This window comes from Cynoglossus semilaevis, chromosome 18, assembly GCF_000523025.1.
Source record: "Cynoglossus semilaevis isolate Cse_v1.0 chromosome 18, Cse_v1.0, whole genome shotgun sequence".
In the NCBI taxonomy this organism is placed as follows: domain Eukaryota; kingdom Metazoa; phylum Chordata; class Actinopteri; order Pleuronectiformes; family Cynoglossidae; genus Cynoglossus; species Cynoglossus semilaevis.
The window spans coordinates 13165046-13190023 of record NC_024324.1 but is presented as its reverse complement, the minus strand read 5'-3'; the positions used below and the strand labels follow the sequence as shown (position 1 = coordinate 13190023).

Sequence of the window (24978 nt, the reverse complement as noted above, 5' to 3'; positions counted from 1 at the left end):
CCACAGCCGCCCCGCGCTGCTCTGATTCTACAACTCATTGATGAACGTCGTGGTGTGGGCCTGCTCCTGATCAGCAGTCCTCAGAGTAGTGTTTGTGCTGAGAGGGGTGAGAGTGCAGGGATGAGGAATGATGACACAAAGAGTTGCAAAGCAACACACAAACAGCCAAACCCCTGGGAGAATTCTACTGCGTCTCCGCCCCCACAGCCCTCCCACACCCAGAGAAAAGAATTCACAATAATAACAAGAGCCAGTGCTGACTTTCTCTGGGCTATTTTTTCCTCTTGTATTGTTTGCTTTTTTCGTTTTGCTGACATCCACTCTGTAAAGGTATCTGTTTCCCGGTGTTATTGTCTTTTCCTCGTGTCCCACTCTAACTGTATTCTGTAAACCAGACAATAAAACAGTAGAGAGACAATAGAGCAGCGATGACTGCAGCATTTGGCCAGGCATCGTTTTCAGAGGAAGGTCCTCAAATCCACGTTTCCACGTGGAAAACACAATGTTTGTATCTATATCCGATCCTCACCGTAACTCCGTAGAAGTTGGTCTCATTCATCACGTCCAGCACCATCTTCCCCACCTCATGGTCGTCAATGGTGAAGTTATGATGACTGGTCTGCCTCTGTTTGGCCCGTAGTAATTCCCGTACTCGAGTTAAGGTTTTAGCGATGACCCAGATCCCATCGTAGGCAAAGCCGTGAAATTTACTGGGCTCCACACCTTTCTGCAGAATTCCCTTGCTGTATTCCCTTTCGTACTCCCTCGGGGTCTGAAAAAGGTCAGAAGACAAGAACTGAAAAAGTTGTGCGTTTGGAAAAAGTGCAGTTGTATATTTAGCTTGGATGGCATTGTTTAAAGGAAGGGGTTTCAGTTGCACACGATTTTGTTAAAAATAAAAAATTACTGGAAATGATTCTGCTTTGGAATCAATGCACTGATGGTGTGAAAATAAACTCTATGATTGATTTAGTTGAGGCCACAAGGATACAACTCAGACCTCTGCTGGTGAAAATAAACTCTATGATTGATTTAGCTGAGGCCACAAGGATACAACTCAGACGTCTGCTGCTACTCAAAATATCTCCAAAACCAAAAACAGGTCATAATAAAAAATATTCTTCTAATAACCAAAGGTATCACAAAACGAAACCCTGTTAAAAGCTTTGGAAAATAGAGGGATAAGAAGTTAAATTTGTCCAGCGGTTTGGGAAGCTATCCATGCTGCGTTGCACTTGGATGAATATTTTGAGCATGTTGCGATGTGAGAAATGGTGTCCTATTACTTGATATATTAAGTTTTCAGGTGCTTACTGTTGGTCGTCTAACAAGATATCTTTTTTTTTTAATATATATTTTCACCCTGTATAGTCACCACAGGATGTGAAACTCACCCTGCCAGAGATGCCCTTGATTTGCCGAGCACTGAGCGGCTCAAAGTCCACGCTGATGTAGCCTTCCATCGCTGTTAGCAGCTTCTCCGTGGTGCATTTGGTGGTGTTGGCCTGCTCCCACCAGTTCCCCTGGTACCAGCCGGGGATAATCCACTGATATTTGCTGCCGTACATGTTCAGGTTATATGCCTACAAGGAGTTGGAGGAAACAGGTGTTGGTTGGTGTGACGCAGAAGGAGTGAGCTGATGTCCTTTTTGGTATTTATCATCTGTTGTGACGGCACAACTTTTTTAATCTGAACTGTTAAGGGATGAAACTATGTTCTGTAAAAGCAGACAAAGCAGGGAAAGAAATGGAGCTGACTCTGATTAAATCTGCCCAAGATTGGTTTCTTTTTTGGACATAAATGTCACTCCGTCCCAGTGCAAAATTACATATTTCCCCCCTTTTCTGCCGAATCGTATTAAGTCCAAAACTGCAGTCACATTTCATATACAGGAAATGTCTCAATGTCACTGGTCTGCTGCGTCAAACAGGTGCATCCCGTAAATGTAGAGCGACAGTAGACTTACACAGCAGAAGACCTTGGAGGCCAGGTTCTCATCAAACTGACCTATGATGATCCTGACGTCGTTGTCCTGAAAATACACACAAATACACTTAACATTGTAAAACACAACAGTACTTACTGTGTACTGAGTGAAACAAAAAGTTCCTGCTAACAGTGGCTGTGTTTTTGGTTTTACTGTAACCTAATATTTAGTGGGACGGCTGCACTTTGACTCTGGACTAATACACAAACACACTTGGCCTGATTAAAAAAAAACTCACTGAAAAGAACCAGAGAGCATGCTGGGACTTTGTATGAAGCTCTTAGTTATTACTGTTGCACTACAGTAACATCGCACTGTGTACGGGAGTAATTGCACATAACGATGTTTTGTTGTGTAGTATTGTTGTGTAGTCTTGTTGTGTATGGACAGCATGTACGGCGGTGTGTGTCAGTGACTACTTAATAACTTCTCTGGAGGAAAGGCACTTAACCTAAATGACTCCAGCTACAGTATGGCCAAGGACGGCAGCCTCAATATGAATTCCGGAACATCGGGCAATAACTTGGAAAGGTGTGTAGTTGTGGTGAAGTGTGTTTTACACCACATCCTTCTCTGGTTAACGCCCGAGCTCTAATGATATCACAGTAACTTCACTCCTGTTGCATCTCAGTCAGGAGTGTTTGTTATGTTGCCATGGTGATTTGTGTTTGATAGCAGTTTAGGTGATACGAGTTCAATCAGACAATATCAAGGCTTATTAAACACACACACACACACACACACCAATTTATGAGCTCATCAGAGACGGGATTTGTACCGCGATGGTTGATGTACAGTGTAACTCCCGCCCACTCAAACCACCGCCTCTCAGATGGACAGGATTTATGCACGTGCACGTCGCACACCGTGTTGTGTTTTATTTCATCACTAATTGAGCACTGGAACAGCAATAAACGCCACACACATTTTTATGATGTTGAATCTGGCTGTGATGACTCACTTGGAGTTTACAGGCTGCAAATTGAAGTCAATTAGATGCTGTCACAACGCACTAAGACATCCACACCCAATGTGCTGCTTCTTGGGTGGTGGTTCCCAAAGTGGGGGGCAGGACCCCGTTGGATATCATTAGATGATAATTAATAATTCTACCAGTTGGATTGGTCAGAAATAAAAACAAGGAGTGAGACCCTGGCATCTATCTACCTGATTAATCAGGAATAATCCGATAGACTAATCTTGTTGAGTAATCTATAGCTACCAAGGTTAATCAGAATAACATTTTTCTATCATTCGACAATTTTAACTATTTTGAGTCGCTCCAACTGTATAGTTACTGCAGTACTAGTATTGTACTAGTCCTCCTGGTAAATGAGGGTCCATTGTATCGTGTGTTCTTTAAGGCCAATCAATTTTATTGACAGATTTTCAGCTCTGGAAGTTCAAGGTAAGAGACAATGATTGGACAAAGACCATTGTCCAGCATTTATATAGAAGTCAAACAGCCTTGATGCACACACAGTCAACATCAACATATAATACCAGCGACAGCTGTAACTCTGTCACCTGACTGAGACACGTGTGTGTGTGGTGTGATTATGTAGTGTGTTTAGAGAGGGTGATTGCTGTCAGGGCTGAATCACTTACCTTGAGCTTCTTGACATTGACACAGGGGTCGTTGGAGAAACTCTCCGTATCTGCAATCTGAATGTCGGCTTTCTCCAGCTCATTAGTCAGGTCGTTCCTCACCTGAGACACAGGACAGGAGGGAGAGTCAGAGAACCAGAGCTTACGTATGAGTCCGCTGTGTAATTAGTGTTCCTAATCAGAGGTGGGGAATGTGTGAAATGGAAAAGTTAATTATGATTTGATTATGACATGTATTACTGTTGAGGGCTCCTAAAATAGACACAGGATCTAAAGCAGGGGTGTGAAACATATGGCCCGCGGGCCATAACCGACCCGATTGGAGTTTCAATTTGGCCTGCTTGATTATGATTAACAATCACTGATTTAGATAACATACAAACCAAACACCATCAAACCTCAATCACCATAACTGTGTGAGTCCACCTTAAATCCAAACACTTACGTCTACATTGCTCCGGAAACATCCGCTGCACATATTTTGTTAACACCACGTGTAAACAGATTTGGTTTGAGCTTCGGCTGTCATACTACCAAAAACAAGTGGCTCAGAGAAGACATTGGCGGCGTAAAAACATCGAAGCTCTCATGGTGCTAATCCGGCTGCCTTTACCTGGTGTTAAGTTCTTATTCTGACAGTTTTCTTCGTCACTCTGACAAATATCTGCTTTAATTTGTGATGATTCTTGAGGGGAAAAAAAACCCCGCAGATGTTTGAGGAGTAATCTGCAGCAGCGAAAGTGTGTTTGCTTTGATGTATTGCTTCAAAAAATGGTGGGTATTGGAATCAAAGAGGAGAGAAGATGGCAGGTATCCCGCTGAGATGGTGAGCTTCCTGTGGTTTATTATGCTGCCTCTCAATCTCTCTGCCTCCTCACAAACATATTAGGTATGTATGTATTTTTAATAGAAAAAAAGTCTTGTTTTTACAGATAAACAGCAGAGAGCAAGCTTCATTTTCTGGCATCCCAAAAACTCCCCCTTCGACCATGAAACATGGCTAATTTTCCTAAATGTACTGGTCCGTATCGACCATTCATGTTCACACTCCCACCGTCCCTGCTCCTTCTGTCGAGGGACTGTGAGAGGAGACAACCCACACAGGCACGTGTAAAACATTCAACCTAGCAGTGAAACTCCCAGGTGACCACTTCATTCAATCAGGGGCTGGTTGGACTAAATACCCTCAGTAATGGGCCTACTGCATTATAATCTGTTGCCAGGTAAGCCAGCATTAAAGCCTGCACAATACTAGCCTCCTGGCGCTAAAGTAGCTAAAGGGAACATAGCATTTAATGCCGTAATCGGCAACACCTGCATTCCAGTGATATAAATGTCTCACAGAGGACATCTTCTAGTCTCCTTTTGGACACGTTTCTCCTGTCTTTTACGACCACCACTATCTTAGTAGAGGGTCATTTAATAATTGATCATTTCTGCGTATTTATTATAAGAGTATTTTGTCCACATTCAAAGGCTATAGCCAGGATGATGTAAATACCTGCCGTCATCTCGTCTCCTCCTCCTGCTCTGTTACCCTGGAGGCTCCTCTCTCTAAATCACTTCACATCACTCACTCCTGTTCAAACGGTTCCAGCCTATGTACCGTTTTCTTAAGTGGAAAAGAAACCACACACAGCCAATCAATAAAACTAGGTTTTGCTTCTGAGAAACAGCTGGTTTGGTGGTCTGGACAGACCGGTGTGTTGTTGGGTTGAATGTTAGTCTTTAGTAGTAGATGGAAACACTCGTGGGCGCTCAGATAATTCACATTAGAAACGAATCAACAATTATTTGGCAATATGACGTCCAAAAGAAATACTTTTGCTAAAATATATACAGATATATTTTTCTTTGGCTGGACTTTGTGTGGCTCTATATCATGTGCTTTGCTTGACTGCGATGCATGGAGTGATAGAGCAGAGTCTCTGTTGTTGTCAGTGGTTACAAGAAGGAGACGCCTGATGTCCTTCAGCAGACACAGTCCTGGACATCCACAGGAATTTATATTCTACTCTTAACAGCAACTAGGATTTTTGATGGTTTGCATCCAATATAATATAATATTTAATATAATAACCCTAACTGCTAACTGCTAGCCCTAACCACTGTCCTTTAGCCCTGACATTAGCCTCTTAGCCCTAGTCCCTACCCTTTGGTCAAACTAGGGGAATACTGGTGATTAATAATTAATTAGACTCTATTAAAGCCATCTGTCTCCATGTCTGTACAGTTAGGTCCTACTCATATAAACCCCATCTACCCAAAAATGTTGTATGAAGATACTGCATGTTAAGGTAAAATAAACAATTCAGTCTCAGATATTTTGGCTCTGGCTGTAAAAAAAATCTTAAAGACAACAATGTAAAGAAACTGTAAGAAACTCTTTTTTTTGGTTCAATAACCATCACTGCTCCTTTAAAGATACAACCCCAAGGGTTAGAAACCAGATTACATTTTTATACTGGCATTTGTTATATGGAGTCTACACTGAGGAAGGCAGACAAATGTTTTTTTGTTGTTTACTGTTTCCTCCATTCTGTGAGTGGCCTGGGAATCCACAGCAGTAAATACAGACATTTCAGTACTGAGACGGCTGAGCATGGTGGTGCAAACACAGGTAAACAAGTAATACTGTGAGTACACACCTACGGATTCTGGATACAATTTTACTGTGAGTTGAATCTCAGTGTTGAAAAATGAATCCAAGGATTCATTTTGGTTTTTAATCTGTTTTTGCATAAGGAAAAAAAAATGCTTTTAAAGCTTCTTCATTTAAAGTAAATGATGACAAACTGACCAAATAAGGAAGCAAAGGGAACACACACTCTGTCTTCAGGGTTTTTATGACACGTTGATCGATGATGTCACACAGATTCCACTCAGTTTCCTGCAGCGTAAAAGCCCCTTCATGGCAGCTATCTCTCAATGGGTTTTATAATAAAATAGTGTGTGTATTGCAGAGGTCACAGGGTCAGGCACAATATTCTGTCTGCACTGTAGTACTGTTGGATTAAACAAGTAAAACAAATGTCAATAAATGAAATAGTTCCTTAAGGACGTGAGTGCTGTTAAAGTCGGAGAAGAGTGAGAATCTCACCCCAGACCCTTGGTAACAGTAACATCGAGTGATAGTTTTTGGTTATTGTTGATATAGTTTGAAGCAGTTACACATTTAATGGTGGTCCAAACATTGTTTTGTTTTCCCCTCTGTACCACATGTCATTGTTGCAGTTTAGTCCTAATACCATTTTTTGCTTCAATCATTTAGACCTATTCATATTTTGCTATTCTTCATGAGTGTCCATGTCTGTTGTATTCTATCTATGGATCCTTCAGGAAATCCACATAGTTGTGGATGATCCAAAATGTATTCCAATCAATGCTGGTTCAGTTGTGGCTCCCTCTTGTGGCAGGGCAGATTACTGTACAAAGCTCATTATTCCCAATCTCTGTGTTTTTGGACTGAACAGGAAACTGAAAAACCCCACGTCCTCCAGCACATGCAGGAGTAGAACAGACAGAGAGAAAGACCAGGTCGTAGCCATGTATTATATCAACTTTCCTATTTTCTACCATTTGGTTCCGTAGTTCATCAATCAAATCCAGGAAGTCATTCATGACTTTCACCAGATCATCAAATCTCCTGTTTGGTCCAGACAATAAACCTAACCCAAACATATTTAGTCATATTTGACACAGCTTTATTTATGTCACGTGCTGCAGATGTTGAGGAAAATGGTGATTGTTGTCCCTTCATCAGTCTTTCACCAGTTACCAATCTTTTTAAAAAAAAATCACTCGTGTCTTCGAACCTTTTGACTGGTATGTCCCTATATGACCATGAGCCTGCATGTAAATGTCAGCGCTCACGCTCTAATACCAGTCATGTGACATACGGCGCCACAGCCTGATGACAAGCTCCCGACAGGCTTCTGCTCATAACCTTACACGCCCTGTGCAGTGGTGTGTGTGAGTGTGTGTGTGTGTGTGTGTGTGTGTGTGTGTGTGTGGCTTCAGTGAGGCACCATCTGGTTAATGAATGAATGAACAAGAGGCGTGGCCTGTAGGACCTGTAGGAAAAGATAGATGGATGGATGGATGGAAGGATGGATGGATGGGAGGGTGGATGGATGGAAGGATGGATGGATGGATGGATGGAAGGATGGGTGGATGGATGGATGGAAGGATGGATGGATGGGAGGGTGGATGGATGGAAGGATGGATGGATGGAAGGATGGATGGATGGGAGGGTGGATGGATGGAAGGATGGATGGATGGAAGGATGGATGGATGGATAGATTGTGGCAGTGACGGTGTAATTTAACATTGAGGCTGGCTGAGTTTGTTCAGGACCAAGGACAGAGTTCTAATCCGGCTCTCAGTCTGGCCACTCACTGGACTGACTGAAGCTCTCTAATATATTAATATATGTTTTTTAGCTATTTTGTCTTACCCTCAGATGCAAACAATACAAAACACTTTCATTTTACTACTACTTCTACTGACAAATACACAATACCTTTATCTGCACATTCTCCATGTATGTGAGGATGCAGGGGCTCTAATGTATTGTCCAAGTGTCTTAGTGTTCTGTTCCATTCATTGTTTGGCCTTGACATGGCAACAACTTGTCTTGCTGAGTGTTGCTGGGACTTGACATTGTCCCCAAATCTGGTGCAGTCTAAACCCCGATGACGATTGTACGGCTGGTGGAGTGCAGAAGCGATGCTTGCATATTTGTAAATCGGGATTAGAGGCCAATCTTGTGGCAGTCTGATTGAATCGGGACGTCCGTCTTCCTCCTATCTCTAAGCCCCTCGCTGCTTTCAGGAGGGTAGAGATAAAGGGATTTAGGCTCTCTGAGATTTGTGATGAGAAATTGTACACACCCCCGCCCTTCCTTTTCATCACCAGCTGCTGAACAGATTGTTTTCAACCAGGACCCTTGGGCCAAACTCAGCAAAAAGTCAAAACATCAATACTTCTGACATGGCTTTTTTTTCTTTTTTGAAGGAATGTTTCTGAGTCGCTGATGTGATTTTATTTTTAAATAGTTATTTAAAGGCACGACAACTCAGTTTGACCGTACTGAGAAATAAAAGTAAAACGTTTCGCTCAGAGCTTCTATTTTTAGTTCAACTTGAAGTTTTTCTTTTTTCTTGTTTCTTGGAATTTAAATCAATGACAGTGTGACACCTTTGCTTTTCCTCTGCGATAAAAAGACGCTGAACATAAAAGGCCGTAGAATGTTTATTAAAGATGGATTTGTCCCCTTGTATTCGGAGCTTCAGTCCAATTTACAATTACTTAACAGGCAAATTGACTTTCTAGTTGTGAACGTGACGGCTTTCTTCCTTCAAGAGCTTAAACAAACGTATTAATCACAAACTGACTTCAACTAAAGATGAAGGTAATTACTTTAAACTGACTTTAAATATTAGGGGCAAACTCAGATGCAACAAATCTGTTAAAGAAACAAATTAGTTTTAGTTAAATTAGTTAAATACTTTTCCTTTGATAGACATTTAATGGGAAATTACTAAAAAGCTCCGCTCGATTCAGAAGTTAAAAATGATATATCTAATATGAATTACCATATAGATTCTAGATTGCAATTTTTGAGGAGATGTATTTTACAAAATCAGAGACCAAGAACAGCCGCAAACCACCAGAGGGCACTCTAGTCTTGCAAACCCCGCCAAAGGATAAAAAAAAAGTGTGACCTGTAGTCAGGAAAATACGGTATTTTGTCCTTGGCTCTGTGGAGAATAATCATCTTTTCTATTTATTTAAGCAAAGTAAATATTTGCGATACGAAATGTCATTCATTCACGTGACGACTGACCTCCGAGAACCTCTGGACGTCCTGTGTTAGTGTCCCCACACGGCTCCAGTTGTAGTAGTTGAGGAACTTCACCACAGCAGGGTTCACAGCATTGTCCGACGGCACAGTGCGGAAGAAGTTGGGGTACTTTTTCTTGTCTGCCAGAACTGGTGTGGTGGCAGCGAAGGACAACTGTAACCAGAAAGACGGAAGAGAGATATGAATGTATTACAAATATTCACAAAGACGCAGTAATAGGCAAGTAGTGTGAATGAAACAAACCAAAACACTGAGTCTTAATACACTTTATCTTTGGATTCTGTGCAGAAACTGTACACCCCGTCTGCCTGATTGTGTGTATTCAAGTTATACACATGTGTGGGTGTTTGTGTGTGAATGTGAAATAATGTATTTTCGGGAAACTGAGGTAAAAGCACACAAAACTGTGACTAATCCGTTTGCCAAAGAACACTGTGACAAAGACCAGAGGAGATAAGGCAGCGTGTCTTACCCCAGGTCTCAGGGATATTTTGGCACCTAGAGTGGAGCGGAGATAAAAAAAAAAAAAAGGAGCTTTATTTTAACCGTCCCATCTTTATTAATTTAATGAGCGATATGAATCTCTGCAGGGTTAATTACATACTTTGCTGAGATTAAGTAGAATTTGAGATTGGTGATAGTCATCAACAGGAGGATATTATGACTCTGACTCAGACCAAAAGGTGCTGCAGTCGGCCAGCTGTGATTGGTTCAAGCACCTCCTGACTTTACACGTCGTTGTCACAGTCTTATTAAATCTCCATCCATTTAAAGATGTCTCTGAGACGTATTAGTGTCATCGTAGTGCTACGAAAGAGCATTGATGCTGTTATAAGACGAGAAAAGTTGAGAAAAGTGAGTTCTAAGACAAAGTGTTGTCATTTTATTATCACTTTTTCTTAACGTCTCAAACACATTTGACATTTTTCCACTCACACCTTCGTCAAGCTGTGTTTCAGTTATTTTGATCATATTTACATCCATCATGAAGCAAACGTGGTAATTAGAGCTAACATCAAGTTTTAACCAAACTATGTTTTTAATCCAGCTGTCTGGTTATGTTTTTTTCTGTTCTGAAACAGAATGAACTTGAGAAAATAAGCTTGTTATTTTTTATCAAGAAATATTTTTATTTCAGTGAGTCTTCCACTGCCCCTTCTAATACTAAAATATTTTTAGAATATATCTCTGAGCAGGACTTTTCAGTGGCAAAGCCAAAAATACCTCCATGATATCACACATCGCCCAGTAGTGGCTTACGTAAGAGCGCTGTGAAGAGGGTCAGCGTAAATGGGATGGTCTCGGGTGGAGAGCTCTACACCGCGGACACGCGTTCACACACTGTAGCCTCTGGTGAAGCTGGAACACACAAACGGCAGCAGACGGCCTACTGTTGCCAGCAGTTATTAGATCTGTGGTTGATGGGATCTGGGCACAAGGTCACTGAGGTCACTGGTCTATATTAGGACTCCGGATCTTCTCGGGTTAGAGGAGACCTAACATATTGTCATGATCTGAGGTAAATCACTGATACAACTACAGTGTATATACCATATAAACCATGGTTTTATTAGTCATGTGAGCTCCTTCTGCACCAATCATAACCAAGAACCTCTGCCTAAAACCTTTTCTTCCATATCACCCAGTGAGAGTCTTGAGGCCCTGACAGGCAGAGCCTGAAGTCGAGAACGTTTCACAGTTATGTCTCTCTGAAGCCTGCTCTGCATGTAAATGATCGTCTTCGGCCCCACGAGCATCATCATCATCGTGAGGTGTCACTAAGGCATCGATCTGCCTCCATGGCACAATCGTAGGACGCATCCCAGAGGGACAGTCAATGCCAAAGCACTGCAGAGAGTCTTTGATCTTAGAAGTTGATGACAGTGTTGTAGTATCACAGACCAGGACTCAGACTTGGTAACAGTTTAATTAATGTGATATATCTCAACACGGGGCCGCCCGTGGCAGCATGTCGGTGTTGTAAAGACTCACACTTTTTTAAATTTCCTCATTGTGGGAACAAGGGACTGTCATAATAGAGATTCTGTAGTGTGGTGGTTAGCACACCTGCTTTGCAAGCAGAGATTGTTGGGTTTGATTCCCAGAAGAACCACATACTTTGTACCTCCAGGAAGGTGTGGGATCAAGAAAGTACAAATTATTATTCTTTAAAAATGCCCAAAATATCTAGATGGAAAACTCAAAACTCAAGTGACTGAGTATTTTTTTATTGGATGTATTATGGAGCTATTTTTTTAGAGCCAGCCTCTACTGTCTGGCAGTGGTACTACAACCTGCGGCCTGAAAAGAAAAAGAACAGTGGTTCGTACCTAAGCTCACTTTGTGTATGTTTGTGTGTATTTGTGTGTGTGTGTATGCAAAAATTGTATTTTTAGTTGATTGTGAAACTGAGAGAGGTCAGAAGATGTCAGCTACACACGTGGGCTCTTATTTGTCCATTTGATTCAAATGCATATGTAGTCATTTTCCAAATCTGGAATATATTCCCGTTACCTTCTGACGTCCCAGCCTTTTCACCTGGAGCCGTCTACATGTTTCATTTAGAACAGGTGGTAATGGCTTGTCTCAAACACTTTTAATCTGTTCAGTAATTACTGAGAATGAGTTGTTGTCAAACCAGTGTCACCTGACGGACAAATGTGCAAACCAACGCTGTCATTGATGAAGCCCAGCGATTGTTAGAAAATATGCTAAATAAGACTCCATTTAAAAGCTATAACTGTTTATTGTTAGCCACTAGCCATTAGCCATTAGCGGCCTTTACAGAATACTGCGTGTTGTGAGTTAGTGGGTAATTTTAAGGTGGGTTGTCTTTCTGATCACGTTTCAACTCAGCCTTGGAATATTGCCATGGCTAAAGACCTAGACATAGTTGTTAGAGTCTTTATTACAGCAAAATGTCTCTTTGTTTATACCTTCTGCAATATACCTGCCTGATCTGGCATGGAAATGAGAATCGACGGCGCATAAATTAAGGGCTACAGGCTTTACAATCGTCCAAGTACAGACCATTTGGGGGGGGAGCGGGCGGGGGGTGAGGAAGATGCGTGAGTGTGCCTAATCACAGTGATTAATGAAACAGCATTGAACCCTGGTAGGGACACTTCACAGCAGGAGCTGCTCGTGCTAATTGTGTGGTCGGCCTTTGAATAATCAAGGGACTGATACGACGAAGATTAAAAAGTTGTTGTGTAACATATTAATCTGGGATGAGATTGTACTTGGACTGCATCACAAATAATGTCCATATATTGGATTATATATTGTCCATATATTGGATTATATATTGTGTTGAAGAAAATAATTTGACACTTTTCCCCCCAAGAAATAACTGTGGTTAGACTCTTAAATGGTATTATAACAATATTATTTTATATATATTTTCTCTCTTTTTTTAATGGGTTGTTTGGATTTCGATTTTTAGATTTGTTGGTTGTTAAGTTTTTAGTATCATCTGAACCCGTGCTGTGGCAAGATTTTCATTGAACGTAACTTTAAACATCTGTGTTTAAGTGAGTTCTCTGAGTTTGGTGTTGCAGTTAGTTTTCCCCTGAACTCCTGGTTCATTCCCGTGCTCACTTTAGCAGTTTTCAACTTTACACACACACTGCGCTGCAGCAGCTACAGTAAGTCAGTGAAGTGTGCAGCAGCTGAAGCTCTTCCTGCTTATTTCAGTGCTGTGAGGAAGACTGCTGCAGTGCAGCTGAATAATTAACAATGGCAGCCATGTTAATCAACTGTGCCTTCATTCTGGAAGAATCAGAGTTTTCCCTCCGTGTCGCTCGTCACTGTCATCGTCTCAGGTTACAGTTGGGTTTATTTCTGCTCTCTTTTCACACCTCCTCTCACACCCTGACAACAGGGGTGAAGGATTTCACAACAGGAAGGAGACGTTTGTAAAAAAAAAATAAAATAAAATAAAACAAAGGGGGAAGCGATTTTTTTTATACATGTATAATAAAATGAGAAACATATTCTAGAAGTGAACATATGGCTTTTGTTTTGAAAGAAATTGATCACATTGAACTACAGGTGGACTTTGGGAAATCACTGAGGGGTTATCAATTAAATGTGATTTACAGGTATTATGACTTTGCTTAGGCTTTTACTTTAAAAAGCTCTTTTTTAATTCTCATGTAAGGACTTTTCGCTTGTAATGTTAGTTTATTTTTATTATTTATTTTGATATAGTACAATATTTAATACTCAGCTACTCTATGACATCTTTCCTGTGGTGTTACAGCCTAATTCTAATAAATGTAAATTCTCATTCATATGCACGTATGGTAAAGAGCTTTGACAAAAGTATATTTAACGACTCAATTTGAAGACTCAAATGTTTGGGTAACATGCAGTTGAATTGCCAGGACGGAGCTCAGAATTCCACACTTTCCAGCTGTGCTTCAACAAACCTGTTGAATGTTCATAATGTCAAGATAAAGCTTTTCTTCCGGTCAGGTTGAATTTTGATGCCCGTCCCTCTCGTGCCTGTTCTGTCTCCCGTCGCCCACCTCACAACAGATACACAGCACATCCATTCTGGCCCGGGCCCCCGTGCAGGGTAATGGCTCAGTAATAGTAGTGCAAATGATCAGGAAGGTCGGGGGTGGTCCTAGGGTTTATTCAATATGCAAGAGAGGCATTTGGTGCACCATGGGAGAACGCAGCTGGAGAGACAGCAGTCAGGGAGAAGCTTTGGACCACACGCTGACCTCATCCCGCACTCATTAGCGCCACGATTGTGGATGAGGGGGGGTAGAAATACAGTCATGCGATGGCCAGACTTTCAGAGACAAAAGAGCGAGGGGTAGTGCCGCAGAGGGAGTACAGTGGAACCTCGGTCGTCGAACGCCTCCCTTTTCAAAACAATTCAGATCACGAACAAAGTTTTTAACCTAAGATTGCCCCGGTTGTCGTACCATAACTTGGTTGCCGAACAAGCCAACAATATCAGGCTATTCATAGCTTTGTTCTTTATTCATCTTTTGTTAAATCTAGTGATTTTCATTGGTTTTGTGTATGAACTTGTACACAGAATACTGTTGAAAAAGTTTGAATAATCAATCATCCAGGGTCCAGGAACAGATTCATCCATTTTACACTGATTCTTAGGGTGACAGGTTTCAAACTTTTCGGTTCACGAACGGCCGTCAGGAATGAACTAAGGTTTAAAACACAGGTTCTACTAATTCCTAACACTGAGTCCAAGTAATTAGTAAATACTGAGGTACATGATGATCGACATAAACACCAGCCAGGAGGCCAGTACAGACTCAGTCAGGTCACTGTGTTGAACACTGACTTCATTTGCAGTTGTTTTTATTCATACTCGTCCTGTAAAGAGTACTTCACTGAAACGTTTCTCAGAGGAATCTAAATTGTTCAAACAGATATTATGGTCATTTTCTCGGATCCAAAGGAAGTGACAGTGAGGAGGACGTTCACCTTTGGCTGAACACATCCAAACACTCTCCTGAAGGTGGGCATTAAAATCGATTTCACAATGTATCGGTTTTTCATTTTTCCAAATAGCTCGCAGCTATTTGAAATGAGGCGCATTAGATTTATTTGGCGTGTGTGTGTGTATGTGCGTGTGTGCATGCACCAGGTGGTGGTAAACAGATATGAGTGGACTGGAGAAGAATCCACTGTAATAACCATCACAGTGATCACTGTCGCAGACATTTCTGAGAAGACATTGTGAGACGTAGAGACAAAGAAATGTTTTATCTCAGACGTAGGTTGGACAAATATAGACAAAAGGCTGTGGTGCTATAAATAAAATAAATACTCAAATCCTGAATGGTGCCACAACGAGGAGGAGTGGAAATGAGCAGATCAGCTAATTGGATAATAACTTTATATCTGTGTCTCAGTAGAATTAGTTCAGGCCTGGTGGGCTTTTTTTTTCTTTCTAAATCAAAGTAAACCCTTCAAAATAGGCTATTAGCATCGTTCCCTGTGGCTGTCTTCTCTGCCACAGTCAGACAGGAATCAAGAAAACAGTATCGGTGTTAGGACACGGTGTAGTATTTACCAGACAGCCAAAAGTCACAGTGGTTTTCCAAGGAGACAAGAAGCGGAATATTTGATGTTCATCTTACAGTGTACAGTGATCCCTTGCTATAACGCGGTTTACTTTTCACGGTTTCGCTACTTCACGGATTTGCATCGTGCATTGGGTTCTGCATTCTGATTGGCTAAAAAGTCACCCCGCTTCTTCTCTACCTGTGCGCCAATAACGTTGCGGTTTAATATGTACACGAACGTAAAACAGCTTACCAAATTGACATTACGTACGTGCAAATTCTCTTGCAATTTCGAGTTTATCAAACCCCATAATGTCGACAAAACGCTCTGGACCGGCAAAAGTACCTGCGGTAGGGACCAAAAGGCAGCGGAAGATGCTGTCTATCGGTGATAAAGTAAAACTATTGGACATGCTAAATGAAGGTAAAAGCTATGCGGCTGTAGGTCGGCATTATGGAATTAATGAATCTTCCGTTCGTTTGTGAAACAAATGGTTGAGACTGTAAAATGGTTTGTTCGTTCTTTCTCTTCTTTTTCTGAGTATTTAATTGTAAAAAAAATAAAGATTTCTACTTCACGGATTTTGCCTATCACGGGTACGTAATAGGCATTAAGTACCCTATATATATATATATATATATACGTAATAGGCAAATAGGCAAAATTTGGAACGTAACCCCCGCGAAAAACAAGGGTTTACTGTATTACCTACGAATAATAACAAGTCCATGTTGGTTACAGTTGGTTCCACTTGAGGTTCAGTTTAGTCAGACACTTTCCAGACCCCACCCCACACAGAGGACAAGTACAGAGTGTGCGGGGCAGGGAGTGAGAAGAAGGATAAGAAGATGACAAAAAAAAAAAAAAAAGAACAGCAGAGGGATCAAAGTGTAAATCATTATTCCCTCAGATAACTCCACATCACACATGAGTAGCCAACACACAAACACATTCTGCTTGTGATTCACTGCCAATCGTTGTATAATTTGTATCCAGAACTGATAATAAAGTGGTGGCTTTAAATTCAAAGATTTATTTGGAAGTGTCAGTATCTTGTTTTGAACCCTTTTAGGGGGAAATGAATGTTCAAAACATAATTACAAACTCAATTTGGAAGTTACAGTCCAATCTAGAGGGTTTAACTAAAGCAAGTCTGGTTATAGGTGATCAGGTTTTTGCTAACAGCGTTGTGTCGTGCGTTTGCACCAATGGCTGTTCGACCTATTAAATAGAAGTATATTAAAGCACATTGTTTTGAGATGGTAAATACCTGAGATTATCGTCTCAGATTAAACCAGTGTAGGCTAATAATAGGTAAGAAGTTAGCCACCAGAGTCCACTCTTTTGTTTCATCTTTGTTGGTCCAGAAATGGTACGTGTCCCGTCACCGTTGTCTGCTCTAAGGCCAGGTGACAGCTACCATTTTTTTATATCCTCGTGTGTATCAACAGATCGCCCTTGGACGATGTAGACCACAGCGGCGGGGAAGCCTGCCGGTCACAGACAGGATCTGGGAAAAGGTTTAATATTGATCCAGGTGTGTTGGAGTGTGTGGCAGTTATTGACAGGATCAGATGTGAAACAGGAGAAGAGGAGGTGGAACTCACTTCAGACAGAGCTGGAGTGCGTGTGTTTTTATGAGATGTTATTCATGGCTAAGCGGTTCTACAAGGCAGCCTGAGCAATCTGTACAAGAAGATCTTTCTCTTTTGTATTCCTACAGTGGGAGAGCATGTGATGCTATCACAGTCTTCAGAAGTAAAAATAAAATAAAAAACCTTCAGTGTCGGTGTATTCACCGAGGGTATTCTGCCACCTTGCTCCATAACTATTCTATTTATAAATTGAGAGTTGATACCGTAACCTGAAATCTCACGGTGCACCCTGCTGCCGCCACCATGAATGATTTATGAGCAGATGCTGAACTGTAGGGACCATTATTGTTTTTTTTCCTCCTCCTCCTCCTCCTCCTCCCTCCTCCTGGTCTTCATCCATCTCTCGGCTAACTGATGGTTTCAGAGAAGGAAACAGGGATTTGTCTTTTCTTATTTGTTTGGTGGAGTGGTCATGAACACAAGGCAAAACAGTAGATATTAAATCAATAATCGGACCAAGGTTTTTAGCAACTTCAAGACTCTGGTACCACACACACACACACACACACACATATTTATACATCTTACATGTATACATATACATGTATATATGAATGTGTGTGAATATATTTAAATATATATATAAATACATATATATATAATGTATTTTCACATAGTTCGCCCTCTTTCAACAGTGGACATATTTGAAATCGTGGGACAATTGATTTGCTGACAGAACAACGCGACAGCCTGTGTGTTTAAACGTCTTTAAAGAGTGATGCACCCGTGGACTGGAGCGCTGTGAGGCGTTACACTGTTTGACAGAGTGGATTGTAATATTCTCTCTATAATGGGCTCTGTTTGGGCAGTGCAGGGGAAGCCCACATGCAGGCGATTCATGTTGTGAGTGGGCAAACATCCCGCAGGAGATAGCATTTGCAAATTACTATCTTTCAAGTTGGCAGACATGTAGCTCGCTCTCCCTCTCTCTCTCTCTCGCTCTCTCTCTCGCTCTCCTTCTCTCCGCCCCTCTCCCTCCTCCCCGTTCTCCCCCCAGTCTCCGTGTCTCTTCATTTTCAGAAGAAACATTCCAGTCCCTACTGTGGGGACTGTCGGCCCCATTTGGTCCAATCATTTTCTGAACTGACTCTTCCCATAGCATTCAAATTAAATTGTTAATGAAGGTAACGATAAATAAAGCATGTGTACACAGAACAACATGACGTGAGGAGATGAAGGGGGAAAAACAGCCACTGAGCCAAAGCAAGAGGATCGTGATGGAACCATTTTCTTGACCAACATTACCTCAGTCTAATTCAGTTTGTTTATATATACAGTATATGGGTTACTTTTCTCTCTTGTCATGCTTGGAGAAAAAGAAAGTTCCAGAGACGCTGTCCTTTATAAAAAGTTTTGAGGAATAAAACTAAATACTTTGCTAGTAGTAATAGGTGCAGTGACTGAAAAACATCTTTGACTTTTTGATGCTGCAGTGAAGTGTGTGGGTGTGAAAAAGTTGTTGTAAAGTCATAAGGTCTGATGGGTTTAGCTCTGAGTTGCCATAAATGCAGGACTAATTTGTTGCCCGGTACGTTTTGTTTTCCAGTTTTTAAGATTCAGAGATTTGATTTATCCCCGTGCTACCAATACGTTTGAATAAAAAATGAAGGATTTAAATATAAATAACATTAAGGATGTTGTTAGTTAAAAAGTGAAGGATTGCAGCAGTGGCAGTTATTTCTTGTCAATGATTGAGCGTTTCATTGCTTTTTAGCATCTCAAGTTGATTTCCTCCGACACTTGATTTGAAATATTTATCCAACAAGACACTTTCTGAGTCAAAACAACTTCTAAAAGCCCATTTTCACAGAAGTTTTCTTCTTAAGATGCAATAAAACTGACAAAGAGTGAAGTATTTCTGAACAACGCTAACGTCATCCAGTTTAAACTTTTTAAAAATCAAATTAGGCCAGCCGGCAAAAACTGAAACAACAACAACATTGTCATTGTCCTTTTGCCTTTCAAAAACATAAAAAATAACAAAAACAGACAACTGAAAATGTGGTTTGTGCACCTGCAGCGAGGCAAACCTCATAAAATCCATTATCTCTCATAGTCTCTCTGTGTGTGTCTGTGTGTGTGTGTGTGTGTGTGATGTGGCAACTAAAGCAACGGATTCCATTACATAGGTTAGGCAATATTAAATCTAATAAGCGCCTCCGCACAGCTGGAGTTCCGGTGACTCGTCCCAAACCTGAAAAGGAACTGGCGGTGAGGGCCGCTGTAATTGGTTAGACATCCTTGAAAAAGCTCCCNCTGTGTCTCTCCATTCACAAAAAGACAATAATGTGATCCTGCAGATTTCTCATGACCACTCTCACCCTCTCCTCCCCCGGTCTCTCATCTCTGCTTCTTTCTTCATCTCTCCACATTAGACATCTAATTTGATTTGCAGGCCGCGTCTCCTCTCCTCACAGCCAGGGAAGAGCCTTGAGATATCAGTGAATAGACGCAGCGCCATACAATACTTCAAAATCCTCACAATCCTTCATGACGAACCTTTATTTATAGACGTAATTACATCATTCCAATAGCCAATAAATTGCCAGCTCTGATGGGTGCTTAAGAAATTTACCGTTCTGCACCTGATGTGGTGTAATAGCTCTGCACAAAATCAGGTTATCTGAGGAGAGAACATTACCACTAACCTGGGTGATAATTAGCCAACATCAATCCAGGAGCACGTCACAGTGAATGTTCACAAACTCTAAACTGGAGTCTAATAAACGGTGGTAGAAAAATGTGGATTTATTCATTTATAAAAAACAAACAAAAAAACCCACCCCCTAAGGCTCATTAGGCTATTGCAGTGGTCTCACAGACAACCATCATTTTCATTTGAATATATTTTTCTTAAACTGTGCTGCGTAGCGAATAGTATTTTTTAGGAATTTTGTTTTATAAAATTAGTAATTCTAAATGTGGGTTGCTTGATAGTAGTCGAAGCAACGAAACCTTTTGGTTGATAATTTTAGATATTTTTTTCACAGTTTTTGCAAGTGACATTGTTGCTAATTCTGTAGCTAACTTTGTTCTGACTATCTAGCTGCTTAGCTTAGATGGTGTTATTCATCTTTGGTGCCAAGTTTCATAATCTTTCCCAAAACAGACTGCAGTATGGACAAATCTGTCCAAAGCAGCCTTCAAACAGGTTTGATTCTGATGCTGACAGTAGCGTTGTTGTTGAACCTATTCAGTACAACTCTAGTAAAATGCTGAGTAACGGTATGAGTCCATACAGTAACAACGGGTTTCTAAAATAAACTGTCTCCATCTTGTCTTGTTCATCAAGGAAAATGGAAGAGTCAGCGTCTGCTCTTTCCTGACGTGGGTGGCTGAAGTGCAGTGTTACTACTCCCTTGATCTGGGAGTCTGTGAGTCTAACGGAAGAAAATGTATCATCTAATTATTAACTTTAGAATCCATTAGCATGTAGGGATGTGTGTTTAGAATCAGGTCCAACAGGTCGGACTCAGGCTCCACGTTTAATAGGACCAGAGTAAGGAAACGTTCTGCTACAGCTAATCATCGCGGTGCACTTATTTTCTTTACTTTCTTTATGAAATACAGTATGATGCCTGGTACTACCTGAATCAGTGGAGCCTAACCCTCACTTTGAGAACCACATTTTTAGTATATATTGAATGCAAAAATGAAACTTCAGAGAAAAAAAACATTCTGTTGATGTCACAAAACACAGGGAATTCTCAGGACATTTTTGTTGCATCTGAAAAACATCTGTTTTAGGTGACTTTTTGTGTATTTGTACAAAAGTGCACACACACACACACACACCCTCATGAAGAGAGTAATGCACTTGTGTGTGAACACTGAAAATAGCCTCTTAAAACTCCAACTGCTAGCAGCCCTACTCAATATGCCTTCTAATCTGCTTACACCACAGCCTCACTTTCATCAGCAGCACAATGTGTGAGGTGAGCGTGGAGAAAAACACCAGAGTTGAAAAACGCATGAGGGAACAGAACCGAATAATCAGAGTGGCTCTTCACTCGGCCCTCATTTCTCACCATGTGACCTGCCGCTGCCTCGCTGGATTATTGCTAACAGATTATTCACCGGGAGCTGCGGCCTGCCGCTTCATGCATCACGGGGTTGCACTCCCCCTGAGATTAAAATGAGAAAGAGGCCACAAACCTACTTTGTTCTTAGGATTCAGAAAAAAACTCAAGTTTTATAGTCATATTAACTTGGAAAGGAGATGTACACCTTTTTAATATTCCAAAAATCAACTCGTTAAAGAAAGGGAGTGAGGATCTAGAAGTAGAGAAAAAATAAAATAAAATCGAGAGAGTAGAGAGAGATATAGGGTGACAAATTTGTCATTTTAAAAAATGGCACAAAGTCTGCAACCTCCAGCGGGGCCTGCCCCCTACTTTGAGAACCACTTCTGTAAACCTCGTGGTAGATTTCAGCAGAGTGAAACGGTGAAGTAAATAAAGAAGAAAGAGTGGAGTGTGAATGAGCAGATTCTCACACACTCACTCAGAGAGTGCCCAGCTAAAGCAGCCCTTGTGGGGCACCAGTTCATTCACACTGGTCCTGCTGGACCATTGATCACAACGACGGCCTTTAGCCAACACATTGTGATTGCACTTTGCAGCAGTATTGACTTTCTGTTCCGTCCCGGTCTGTCACGGACACTCAAGCACCTCCTTCTGCGGCTCCTTCCATCAGATCCTCCACTTTTTTCACAGCTGCTGTACAATTGTCTCATGTTGTCTAAAAATCTAGTAAAATGACTCACATTTGAACTTTATTTTGAACTGTTTGGTTTACTCTCAATGTGTCATCACTGCACTTAGGTCTGTGTGTTTCTGGAATCTTCATGCCAACACGTGTGATGTGTACATGTCGCATTGCACCAGTAATGCTCTTTTGTTTGTTTTTTTTTCATCTCATTGTTTTATTTTTGTTCTGACATCTTTTCCCTCAGGCGTCACAGCAGCCGTCTACACACAGTGACCTGGATCAGGATTCAGTGGGAACAGAACCCGCAACCTAGGAATCCTATCGCTCGGCTTCAGCGACTCCACACCTCAGCATGGAATTCAAGAGAAAATCCAATGTCGTCCACCTCCATACAGCTGTTCAACCTGCACCACGTGTGAAAAACACAGTCAAGGTAAGACACTGACTAACATGTCATCGTGGAAGTACAAATGGGTCCTTTGTTGTCCAAGTATTAACATAAATGACCACAGTTTGAGCACCATGTTGTAATGATTATAAAATGCTAATTATCTGATTGAAAAATGTCATGGTTCACAGCAAGTTGTCTTTGTATGTTTTACCAAACGTTTGTGCCTTTTTATGCCGTCATCAACAGTGTAGTGGTGAAATTCCCGTAGAATATACATCTTAGATCCTACATCGCCCACCTTCCTTCACCCGCTCTCTTCTGTTTCTGTATAAAACATCACACTTGATCCTCTGGAGATCACAAGAGTGCGTTGGTTGGAGCGTCCGGCTCTGCTTTTACAGCTCTATCCTAGATCAGTTATACATGCTTGATGGTCATCTCATCTCTTTACCCGCCGCCTACACAGCCATTCACATACATTAACACAGGATCTCCTGTTAAATACCCAACCTCTCAGATTCACCCTCTAACTCTAACCTGACATTCTAGTAAAAGAAGACCCCCCCCAAAAAAAAGATTACATTTTTTTTTTATTCCCTCTGTTCTAAACTGTGTCACCTCTGTCTCCCAGCTGTCTCTGTTTCATTTTTAATTTCAACCTTTTCCCTGTGGCCTGACTGTATTAATACCTTTATTTTAAAATTGGTGCTGTGTTGTGGAGCCTTCCTCCCCCTGGGCTGAGGAAACACAGAGGAGAGAAAGCAGCTTTACCTCCGCTGTCCAGTCCCAGGGGCAACAACTCTGCCTCCTCCCTGCCTGTCAGAACACCTCTTTGCCATGCAAATTGGTTTGTTTTTTTTCATGCACTTGCTCTTCCCATGCACCCCCTCTGAGCTGAGGCAGGAGGAGAAAAAAAAGCCTCTTTTATTTCCAATGTAAAACTCAGCTTTGTGAACGGTTGGAGTCCGTGCTGATCGGGGTAAATGCCACGTCCCGGTGGATTTATGAGCTCAAGGTCAACAGGTTGGCTTTATTAAAGGGAAACCTGTTCTGCTGGTGTGGGATAGGCTGGTTTTAACTGGATTGATGAAGTGACTGATTTGGACTGGGAATGAAACTGCCGTTCATCATGAATGCTTCACGGGGTTATCGATTGTTGTGTGTGTGTGTGTGTGTCTTCAGGTCCCTGTTAAGTGAGAGGTTATTTTTATAGTTTTGAGATTGTTCTGTCAGTATCGGAAATTCTCGGGGTACATGGTATGCAGTACTGGCTGTAGTGTTTGTCAACATTTGAACTATAAAAGTACACGTTACTGAGAGCTGTTGGCTAATGTTCAGTGTCTGTATACTGTACCACCCCTGATACAGTCAGTCTATGAGGTACGTTGCACGTGACGTTGCACTCAGGGAGAGTGGGAGCAGGATTCACCTCCCTGGAGTGAACCTGGGGGGTTTGAGCACCTCCTGTCTGTGACACCGAGATAAAAATGAAACTTTTTTCACCAGCTCGTGTTCACCCAGAGGAACCCTGGGGTAAAACACAACATTTGTTTCCTACGGAACCTTTAGTAAATCTGCAAAACACAACACCAAATGCTACTATTAAAAAGTCTTTAGTACTCCCTGTAAATACTGCAGTGTATTTCTACTGTAAAGAACTACTGTCTGTATCAGTAACTCACATGGAGGGTTCTGCAAAGCATAATGGGAAAAAGTCAAATCTATTCGTTCATCTACAACATCCACTATCAAATGTCAGGCATGACATCATAGCTAATCAGGAAAATGACTTTTTATCCCTTGTTGTTTAGCAGAAGACCTTCAGGTCTCTCTGTCTCTCTCTCTGTCGCTCTCTCTCTCTCTCTCTCCGTCTCTCTCTCCCTCGAAGTGTGACTTGAATATGGAAGTACCCTCTTCCCACAGTCGGTGTGCATGTTTGAAGTATGCAGTATCTGCAACTCCCATCAAAGACACATTCACTCCAAGGTCCTTCAATGTGAGACGTGCCCCCCCACCCCCGTGTATATTTTTATGCTTGAATGGTCAGACGCCACTTCCTTCAGTATTATTTTTGAGGTGAGTAAAGAGATAGATACTGTATCCTACAGGCAGTATCAGTGTCACAGAAGACGGCACGCTCAGCATCTGGATCCCCTGTAGTGTTTAAAAATAACAACTGTACATGAGCTGGAGCTCAGAGCCTGACCTCCGGTTTGGTCGTCAGCTGTAGAAGCCACAGTTTACTACTCTCATCATTAGAAACGCTGGTGTGTTCACCTAAACGTCCTTCAGTCGTACCTCTCTATATTAAGTACTCTGAAGATATTACACCATCAACAGTTCAGCTGCAGTGGAGCAAATCACCTTCAGCAACCAAATTGTGAGGGAGACCAAATATTAGGAGTGCTAATGAGCCGGGGTAGTAAACCGATGTTGTTTGATTTACTGTAACTAATGAACCTATATTAACAGGGGCTTTGGTGGCCCTGAGAAACATGACTGTGGAGCCACGTGGATCATTGGACCACAACACGTCCAGCTCCAGCCCAGAGCCGTAGCATCTCTGAGAGTTACTCAGGGCTTTTGGAGGGGACTGTTAGCCGAACTTTGTTTACCAGGGCGTGATATGGAAGTAATGATTGAGGTATTTTATGTAGAGGCAATAAAGTAGAACAAAAAGAATAGAACGTCCAAAGACCAGTTACTAAG

At 41.5% G+C, this 24978-nt stretch overlaps 1 protein-coding gene across 2 annotated transcripts in view; it reads right to left on the bottom strand.

Moving 5' to 3' along the window:
- Positions 1-24978, bottom strand: part of gabbr2 (gamma-aminobutyric acid (GABA) B receptor, 2) — a 114490-nt gene that overhangs the window by 42575 nt on the left and 46937 nt on the right. For both annotated transcript variants that reach the window (XR_001761511.2, XM_008331985.3), the window contains exons 3-7: positions 9445-9615; positions 3597-3698; positions 1968-2033; positions 1395-1583; positions 530-772 (exon numbers count right to left, since the gene is read on the bottom strand). Coding sequence is in view for 1 of the 2 variants with exons in the window: in XM_008331985.3 (XP_008330207.1) it covers positions 530-772; positions 1395-1583; positions 1968-2033; positions 3597-3698; positions 9445-9615 (771 nt within the window). In the remaining variant the exon portion in view is untranslated. The remainder of the gene's footprint in view (positions 1-529; positions 773-1394; positions 1584-1967; positions 2034-3596; positions 3699-9444; positions 9616-24978) is intronic.